General features: G+C 36.9%; 1 protein-coding gene across 1 annotated transcript; it reads right to left on the bottom strand.

Moving 5' to 3' along the window:
- Nucleotides 1-2,806: 2,806 nt before the first annotated feature.
- Nucleotides 2,807-10,602, bottom strand: hrh2b (histamine receptor H2b). The gene is made up of 3 exons (XM_017412562.2): nt 10,530-10,602; nt 4,581-5,430; nt 2,807-3,844 (listed from the first exon to the last, which is right to left on the bottom strand). The coding sequence occupies exons 2-3, from the start codon at nt 5,199-5,201 to the stop codon at nt 3,374-3,376; spliced, it is 1,092 nt and encodes a 363-aa protein (XP_017268051.1). The 5' UTR covers nt 5,202-5,430; nt 10,530-10,602; the 3' UTR covers nt 2,807-3,373.

The raw sequence follows: 10,602 nt of genomic DNA, 5'->3' as shown, positions 1-10,602 counted from the left end.
ATAGATGGCAGATTACTACTGGCGGAGACAGTTGAACAAAATGTAACTTTTCTACTTTGGAACATGAACAAAAACCCAGCATAAAGAGTAAATTTCATTGTTCCTGCTTGACTTGATCTTTGAACAATGGAGAGTCCATGTGGATGAAAACAACTGTTTCACACATCACCGTTATTTAATCTAATTAGGGCAATACTCTTTAAAATTAAAGTTATACTCCATTTTTTTCAATGCCATTTTTAAATCAGATTTTTGTCTATGACATATGCAATTCTGAGAGTTATGAATATAAATATTTGAGTGTTCACTGAAGACTCATTTGCCTTTGTCTGCTCAAAGCACTTTGAGTCGCCTTGTGCTGAAAAGTGCTATATAAATAAATGTACCTACCTACCTACCTGTCATTTTCCACATACTTCAAAATATTACGTTGTCACTGTGAAATACTGCGCTTCTCATCTGAAAAGTCAAGCTTTTTTCTGATGGAAATTTGAAACAATTTTAAAGAGGGGAAAATACCGAATGATGCTCATAATGTCTGTGAAATTCCTGAAGAGGGAAAGTTGGTCCACACTGCTCTCTGGTGGTCATATTCTGGTCAGAGCAGCCATGTCCATGTGTCTACTTTATTGTTCTCATTTTTAAAAGTCTCAGTTTGCTGGATGTATAACAACACAGCTCAGTCATATATCTGTGTGAACACTCTTTCTGAGAATATAAACACTTACACTGTCTGCTGTTTAAAAGCCATTTTTCCTATGAAATGACAGCAATTTCATCATTCCCAGATCAACCCACTATGGCTTCATTTAGTATCTCCTCTGTGTTCTGATACCTCCATCCTACCTGTTGCTGATTTAACTTCTGTCCAAAAAATCTTCAGTACAGGGACTGGACAGTAGAAATCTGGCGCAAAGTTTTTGTTTTTATTTCCTCTGGTGTACTCTTCTTTTGATTGCTTGGACCATCTGGAAAATTACTTGAAAATCATCTTTGGTTCAGGTCCTAGTCAAAGACTGGCTTGGGCTCTCAAACACCCTTGACCCTTCAGCTTGGGTGAATTGTCTTTGTTGCATGAAAGCAAAAGAACAAACAACGCTAATGCAATTATTAACGCTGTAATAAAAAGGCTGCTCATTGCGCAGCAGGTGTAATTTTATTTGTCTTTGTGCTGCTGAAACGTAACACAGGAGACAATGATCTTCAAGTAAACAGTGAACAGTGATAATCACAACGAGGCTCAACACATGAGAATATTTTTCCATCAGGTCTTGTATAAACAGTGAAACCGGTGTAATATTTGATTTGCACACTGTTTATATATATAATGCTAATAATATATAATACCAGAAACATTTTGTTCTTGTTTTAATGAGAACAGAGAGATCCTTAAGTTGCCTGAGGGGCGTGAGGTTAAATTTTGCTTCACGTTTTGGTTGTGTGTGTTTAGATTTAGACTCCATTGTCGCAGTGTAACGCCATGTAGTTTTTCATGCTGCACTTTCAAATGGTGAATAGTTGTTTGATTGGAATGAGTCATATATGATTTGGCTAATGTTATACAAGTAAAAGTAAAAAGAAATATTCAAGGAATCAAGGTAGTTCTTAAAAAGATAAGCATATATAATTTAAACTAATCAACTTAAAAAGGAAAATTAAATCAAAAATAATCCATCTTTGATAAGAAGCCCAGAAATGAGAAAAGTCTCAGTAACATAGAACACATCATTATATTGTGTACTGATGAAATCTGACTGTTTTGGTGAGTTTCTCATTGAAAATAAGTATTTCATTTTATCCGACCGACACTCCATGAGTTTGTACACAGATGTCATCTGAACAGACAAAATACATTTGGCAAGTTTTCATAAATCGTGGGTGTTTTATTCAACATGTGTAACACCTGTGGTGTCCCTGGTCAAAAGTAACAAATCATTATGAATGGGAGACATTAAGTGCACAAAAACTGACTTTAGCAGACAGGCAAAGATCTATTCCCATACCCTCGGATGCATTTGTTTTTGTGTGTACATGAACACACATACACACCTCTCTTTAGCAACCATGACAACCTCCACAGGAATCTTTCCCTGAAAGAATCTTTTTTTCTGTGAGAATCACATATGTTAGTGTTCTCACAAGCTATCACAATATTGTTTCAATCATATGTAGATTGTTTTTTGCAGCTCTGGTACAATAAAAGTTTTTTTTTTGAGGTTTTTGTCACAGTTCATTGTGCAGCAGCACAACCACCAAATGATGCTACTGAGGCCTTCGACCATATCTGTGATCATGACACTGGTGATGAGGAGAGAGAGACAGGAACCTGGCATGAAAGAGGCTATAGAGGAGAGAGAGTCAGAAGTTGAAGACAACACTGAATATAACCCAGACCAGTAATCAAGTAATCTGTGATAAGTAGCACAATGTGTCAAAATAATCCATACATGTTTTTTTTTTTCTCAAAACAAATTGAGTTGTGGTCACTGAGGCCTACAGGCCATAAAAACCAAACCAAATATCAAAATTAGTACTATTTCTAAAAAACATTGATTGATAAAAATGTAAGAAAATGTCTCATATATTATTAGGCATTAATCTATATACAGTATTATGAAGGATTTATAATCAGATATATTAGGGCAGCCATTTTTGACCAGCAACACAAAAAAAAGAACAACAGGATGATTAAAAGTAATACAATTACAGCAATCATTTGTCTTCTCATTATCCTTTTAATGTAAGTGTTATAACTTGTTTTCACTATAAAACCAGAGGATAATCAGTCCAGCTGGTCTTATTTCTACATTAGCTGCAATCATTACCTCAAAATGTGTTTTTTTTTTAAAGTGCAACTTGTTCAGTTGCTGTCAGTCTGCTGAAACATCCTGGAAGTCCTCCGGTCATTCATCTTGAGTCAAACATACACACGTTCTGCATATCAGATCAACTTGTTGGTCACATATTTACCATCCCTAACCGAGCAGAAGGGAGCGAAAACAAACAGTTTGCAAACTTTTAACCACAACTGTTTCAGTGCAACAAGCTGAAATATTTACAGAGTTGTCAGTCTGACACAGCTATCTTTCACTTTATCTAAAGTTACACTTACAAACAATTTTAGTTCTACAAACCTACCCAAGCGTTAGGCTTTGAAACTGGCTTCTTGTTTCATCCAAAACACCAAGGCAGTTGTGCAACTGCATGTTGTGGCTTGAAATGTATAATTTTTGATACAAAACTAAAAAAACCCAATACTAATAATAAAACCAATACTGTAAATATTTAGCCAATCCGGTGTGAGCAGCTGAACAAGTTTGAAATTATAACTTTTGTAACCAAAGTCCATCAGTGAAACAGAATCCGCAGGTTTTCATCGTGACTCATCAGGGCTGTTCTCCTCATAAAGGGTCGGGCTCTTCTCACTTTCAGTCTTAACTGTGTCTATATTTTTCTTCGACTGCGCTGAGACCTTGATTCCATTGATAAAGGCCAGTGGTTTCTGCACGGACATGTGAGCGAGCTGCAGTTTTCTGCGTGGCGGCCCTCTGCAGCGAAGCAGCTCCCTGTAGGCCCGACGGAAATCCCTGTTGAATGCCGGATACAGGATGGGATTAAGGGTTGAGTTGAAGTAGCCGAGCCACAGGACTACCGAATGAAGAGTGTTAGCGGGTATTGTCTTTTCCCTTATGCCCATGCACGTGAAGAAGGTGAAGTAGGGGAACCAACAGATGATAAATGCACCAAGTACAGCTGCCAGGGTCACCGTAGCTTTGTGCTCCTGGACTATGGTCAAGGATGCTGAGCGTGCAAATGATGGGGTGGTAGCACGGATACGACGCACCTGGAAACAAGTGGACACAGAAAATCCACCTTTAGTACTGTAATCACTGATTTGAAACCACATTTGAAACAAAGCAAATATTAGCTTGCATGGACCACATTTGAAGGTTCATTAGAAACACTTATTTTCCATAAAATGCAGCTCACTAATATGAAATCACGTTTTCTTAATCCCAAGCACAACAGCTTCAGTCAGCAAAGAAAACTGTGTGTAATATCTAAACCTAAACCTTTACACTGCCAAACAACATCTATGTTACCTTGCAAATGTAAAAGTCCTGAGGCTGCTGAATGTATTTGCACCGCCTGATCATCACCTCTCATCAGGCCAATTGTTTACCCAATTTCTGATAGATCTGGGCTAATTCTGGTAGCCTGATATACTCAGCTCCCTCAGGACGCATTCTTGTAGTGACATGGACAGATGTTGTTTGGTTGGGAAAACAGCAACAAACTAAACAATGTCATACAAAAGTGTTTAATATTAGCTAATATGGCATTCTGTCATACCTGTTTGAAATTTTTGAGCTATTTCTTTAAGTTATTTTATATGCCAAACAGTTTTTGCTATAAAACGTGGACCAGACTCACTAGCCTATAGCCTGACTCTCAGGTGGACTTTTCCCTTTATTATTCAGTTCTCTATGACTGACTTCACAGCTGATGATTATGTCTTTAAGGCATATTATTCTTTTTTATAAGGGGGCTGCAGTTAGTACATAATCCAAAACACTGACCTGTTCTCGTGCCACTCTGAAAATGCAAAGATACATCCCACACATAAGCAGCAGAGGTAAGTAAAAAGTGCCAAAGACGTAGATAAGAACATAGTTGTTATTCCATTCATACTGGCAGTAGTGTTCCTCCTTGTCCTCATCCCCGATACCCCAGTCCAAGTTCTGCACCCTGTAGTCCGCTGTGTTCCAGCCCAGATGGATGGGCAAAAAGGCTGCAGCCAGAGACAAGAGCCAGATGGAGATGATGGCCAGTGTCACCCTTTGAGGGGTAACTATTCGAGAGTGGCTGAGGGGGGATGAAATGGCCAAATATCGGTTCACGCTGATAGCGAGGAGGGTCAGAATGGAGCACGAACACAGCATGACGTCCAGTGAGATATAAATGTTACACAAGGTTCCTCCGAAAGGCCATTTCCTGCTGCGCAGCTCCACCGTGGCAGACAAGGGCAGCACCAGCAGGCCAAGCAGGAGATCTGCCACGGCCAGCGACACCACGAAGGAGTTAGCAAGCCGCCTCAGTCTCCGGCTGAGGCCCACAGCCAAGCAGACCAAGACGTTACCGCCGATGGTCAGGATGATCACGAACACAAGGAACAGGCAACGGAGAACCGTGACGATCATGGCTGCCTCCACCTTTGGGTCAGTGCTCTTGTTTTTAACCACAGTAGAAAATGTTTCAAACGACTCATGCACTTGTCGAAACAGTCTCAGCTCCTTCACGTGTCCATCAGATGATCCTTCTCATGGCATCTGTGTGGAAAAGTTTCACAGCTTTCACACTGATCGGGATACTCTTCTTAGCCATCTCTCTTTTTTTAAGAGTGCCACATTCCCTGAAGGAAACTCCTCCCTGGAGCAAAACAAACAACATTATTATTATTATTATTATTCATAAATGCAAAATATTGGTTAATTGTTCAATTTCTATAAAAAGAAAACCTGCTCATGCTGTTCATTAAACAAAATATTGCTGCTTGTTGTAAAAATGGAACTGAGTCACAATAACCATTACACCTACAGACCGTTTTCTACCAGATTTCTACCATAGAAATCTCCTTTTTGTGGTCAAGTGAGACATCTAGTCTTTCTGTATTTTATGTAAAATGACAATGTTTACATAATTAGTAGCCACATGGATCAGTACAGTTAACCTCAAGTCAGACAAGAGGCTAAAAGCAATAAGTCTATCAGAATAAATCCATCTTTCTGGATTAGGAAATCAACGTTCACAGTATATATGCTGCTTAGTAAAGGTCCAACATATTGTTTTTGCTTTTGCATAATGCTTCTCTCCACTTCTCTGCGCAAAGTAGCCTTCAATCCTCATTTAATCTGCAGGACCAATTAGAACAACTTATTCTTTCTAACAGCGACAAGGCAGATTTCTATGAAAGAAAAGAGCTTAATGCCCTTTGAATAAATCATTTTGACTTTAAATATCTTCGTAGCCCTTGAATCTGATAGAGAATATCAAAGATTAAGCAGAATAATAACCTTTAAAAGCATCAACAAAATCCGAGAATGCAGAATCTACAAGAAAATGGACTTCAGGGCAGAACACTAACATCTTTGTTCATGTTTACATCACATTCTTTCAGCTGCTGTATTACTCAATACATCACTTGGGTGATTTAGTCCCCATAAAGTTAAACAACTTCCTCAGTGCCGTACAGCTTCTCCTATGGTGTGTTTACCCCACCGGCTGTTTATCTTTCTCACACAGTGTAAAACAGAATTCCTAAAAAGTCAAATGATTACTGCCTCATTTTGCAATTCCAATCATGACCATCCGTGATCATCAACACATCCCGCATTTCCTCTTTCAGGCCAACAAGCTTTGTTTACTTTTTCCTGACGCACTGTCACTTTATTGTACCTAACTTTTGCCGTATAGTTTTTTTAATGTTTATTACGAACTTAAAGAGACCATAAAATATATACAGTGCATTATTTATTGTCTGCTCATGGCCTAGAGCTGACTGATAGAGGCTATTTACTAGAGAAAAGTGTGGGGTGCTCTGTATTTGCTCACCAGTAGCAGGTTCATAACATGAGATCTTATAAACGATCATAAAACATTCAGTCCAAGGGGTCACATAAATTCAAACTGTTTATTATAAAAGTTTGGCAAAAGAGAAGCATCCTCAAATATTCCACCACCCAAATTCAAATATAGTTCTGTAGACTGCTTAATTTATTTTGTTCGCTCTTTTATTTTATTTTATATTGTTTGCACGCTAAAGACACTCTTTTTTCTCGTTACCGGTGAGTTTTCAATTCCTTTTTCTACTTTACTAGTGGGTGTTGCTTATCCACAAGTGGATTTTGAGAGAAAATTGATGCGTTTGAGAAACTGAAAACAAAACAGAAAAAACTGATAACGACTCATTTTCTTTTGAGTGCTTTCTCACAGTACCATCTGCCCTCACTGATGATGCCGTGATGCTGAAATAACACTGATGAATGAAACTGCTGCCGTTTATGGCTTATTTAATAAACAAAGCTAAACCGATTTTACAGTAGCAGCTAATTCAATTTGATGATGTCAAACCGTGTTATCAGAGCATCACTCACGGGAGGAGTCTTACCTCTTTGAATAGAGAAGAAAATAGACACTTCAGCAAATGTGGTTTTAGCATTCAGAAACTAGTAAAACTCACACTATAGTTGTCAGTAAGACTTGATGATTCTTAGGCTGTAATGACTGATATCAGAAAGATATCAAAGTGATAATAGCATTAATTGTAGAATTAATTGTGAGGTCTGACAAATATTTAATGTTTACATGTGGACTCCGTATAATTCACACTAATGTCTTTCATCAGGTCTTGTACATGTGTCTTTATAAACCTGTCCTAAAGCACCTGCTAGCTTCATGATTATTTTGTCCTACAATTACACTGACACAACAAACTGCATTCTTACGCTCCATAATGCGTACGTGGCTGTGATCTCTTGGTATCCAGTGTGGCAGAATAAATATTGTTGATGACACCGCTGCTCCAGCTCTATACAAACGCAAGCAGTAATTTCATTCATTTATTGAGTTTCTATGTAGTTGTTAGAGTACTTTCAATATAAATTTATGATGTTGAAATAGGCAAAGATATGATCAGGCCTGCATAGCTGATTTCAATTAAATTGCAAAATCACAGCACTTTAAAAATGATGCAATGCAAAATTATACAACACATTATGATACAATTTATGTTATGATATGATGCACTATAATGCAATACAGTGTAATACAATATGATACATTGCAAGACAGTGCAATGCAATATGATGCGGTACAATATGCTGCAGTGTGATGCAATGTGATGCTATTCTATGAAATGCAGTACAATACAATACCAAACAATACCATTGAATACAACAAATTTTAATGTCTTCATAGGTAAATTATGTTTTGGAAAGAAGCACAGAGCCTAAAAGCCTAGATGTCAAAAACAAGAAGCTCTGATCTGCTTCTGTTGTGTCAAAGGTCAGACAAAACATAACCTGGATCTTTACTATTATGTTCCTGCAAAACTGAAAAGACGACAGCTAAAGCAATATTCAATAGGACCACAAGCTTGATGACGCATGCTTAACAACAAACTCTGTCATGCTTTATTTATACTGCATATCAAATTTTCAGTTGCCAGAAAAACAGGAGAAATCAAAAAAAAAAGTGACGGGTTTAAGCAGAATAAATCTTCTATCTGGTGGCTCTGGTTCCTGTTCTGGTTAGACTTTTTTCCAAGAAGAACCTAATTCAAGTCTTAACAAATTTGATCATTATATTAAGTAGTAGCAGTGAGAGTGATAAGAACAGGTGATAAGGAGTTATGATGTTTACATAATAACAGAGGAAATTATTGTCAATAACACCTGCAGTATTAACAATAAAAGACATAAAGTCCTTTTACACAGAAAATAAACCAGATTAGTTTAAGTTCAGATCTTTTGAAGCGGAGTTCTGTGAACAGGTTACAAACAATTATTATCTTACCTGCTGTGGACAGCTCTTTGAACATTCTCAGTTTGGAGAATTAGAGTTTATTTCTAAACAGACTAACAAGCTAACAACATGTTAAAGTAAGGTCAAGAGAAAAGTGGATTGCTGCCATTTAAAAAATAATGTTGCTGTCCATGTGAACTCTATTTTAAAAACTTTTACACGACTGTCAGTTTTGCATTACATGACTATTAGATACCTAGGCTACACCAGTTGGCCTCCTTTGACTCGCCTTTAGCTCGTCAGTAAGGTGAGAAATAAGCTCTATTTTTCAAAACTGAGGTCATTCTAAGCAGTTAGTTAGGAAAATATTTTACTCTTTTGTTATGTAACAAGTCTTTGCTTTTTTTCCCACCTATAGGACAAATAAGTAGATTTCCTTCAGCAATAGATGCTGTTTGTTTTGAACTGAAGGTTTGAGTAGTTGGCCTTTTTCAGTGTCATAAGAACCAGGATTTACAGGCATAAATGGTAAAAGAGGATTAATACAAGACTAAGAATTAAGGAAATTATATTTGCCACCAACTGCTGACTCGCCACAACAGATTAGGAAGAGGTGAAACATAACACTAGTACCACAAATGGCCTCGGACCTTTTTACAGCTCATTGTATTATTTATGTATAATTTATTTTCTTGTTTTATTCGTTTGTAAAAAAAAATCGTATTTATAAGACAACTTAAAGTTGAGTAGGTGATGGAACAGGTAAAAAGCTTAAAAGTATTAAATATACCATCTATTGTATAATGTGAATAGCCGTGCGATATGTATTGTGTATTCTGCTGGTACCTGTTGCATGCACATACAAACTGAGGCCATATGCTGCACTGACGTTAAATATATGACCTCTAACAAGTAATACTGTCACTGTAAGCCATAAACAGCAATGAAAACCATTAAAATTAAGGTGTAGCACAGTTGCAAACTGATCTCTGTAATACACGCAAAAGACTCTAATCTACTGTAATGAAATGTTAATATGTATGATTTCAACACATTTGCACAAAGCAACCTATGTTCGAAGAATCCTTTGTGGGTTTAGGAACCAATAATGTGAGCCATATTTGGGCCATAAATGACAGGAGCAGCTTAGGACATGAACAACATCATTATTATTCTTGCCTGTAATTGTTCAATTGATCCTCTAAATTTAAATAAAATATAACAACTGCTGACACTTTTTATGTATGTAAACTTAAATGTTTTAGATGAGTTAAACTGCCCCTACTTAGTTATTTTTTTATATTGCTCATGACAGAAAATCAAATGGCAGACTACAGATTAAGATCTTTGTTAAAAATTTTGGCATTATGTTGGAGTTAACCCTGTTTGACTGTCAGCAAAATATCTTATGAACCACTGAACAGATTTTAATGAAACTTTCAAGTAATCTTTGGATGCACATCTACAATTGATTAACTTAGGCAATGCAAAAATGTCTATAAATCAGTCATATTTACAGATCCTGTGCAACAAGTTTGTTTGGTAGTAGGGGAGAGTCATACCCAATACTTACTCTGAGACCTAAGATCTCCCAGTATCATTTAAGATCATGTATAATGTTATTTGCAGCAATTGAACAAAATGACTGTAATCCTGTGATTTCTCAGCACAAGATGTTCCCATTCTAAAACTATGGCATGAAAGGCAAGACTAAACCAGTCATCTATGTACACACTGTTAATGTTTAATGAAAGAAAATGGGACATGAATGAATCACCATGCAACATATCCATCTACTTAAACAACAGGCATCTCTTAAAACCAACAAATTCTGTTCCTTATTTTAATTTGCAGCAAGAAACTTCAACTTTGAATTTAGACATTTTTAAATTTACTTTATGCATTGCATTTAAATGCATTTATTCAGCTCAGTCCTATTGTTTATAAATCTCGTTTAAAACAGATCATCCAAAAAGTTAAAGTTCTATAAAAGTTTATTATCTCACCTCAGGCAGTTTGTCTAGAATCTGTCAGTTTTATGTCCTCCTTCCCAAACCATGAACGCTCTCTGGTTCCTCG

Source organism: Kryptolebias marmoratus, linkage group LG13 (assembly GCF_001649575.2).
Source record: "Kryptolebias marmoratus isolate JLee-2015 linkage group LG13, ASM164957v2, whole genome shotgun sequence".
NCBI lineage: Eukaryota > Metazoa > Chordata > Actinopteri > Cyprinodontiformes > Rivulidae > Kryptolebias > Kryptolebias marmoratus.
Note: the sequence above shows the minus strand (reverse complement) of the source record. Positions and strands in the feature narration are given on the sequence as shown.

Bases quoted from the DNA above. Each gene is read 5' to 3' on its own strand.
- hrh2b (XM_017412562.2), bottom strand. From the start codon at position 5,201: ATGATCGTCACGGTTCTCCGTTGCCTGTTCCTTGTGTTCGTGATCATC. The intron at 3,845-4,580 runs GTCAGTGTTTTG...ACTTGTTTCCAG, and splicing joins TCAGAGTGGCACGAGAACAG to GTGCGTCGTATCCGTGCTAC.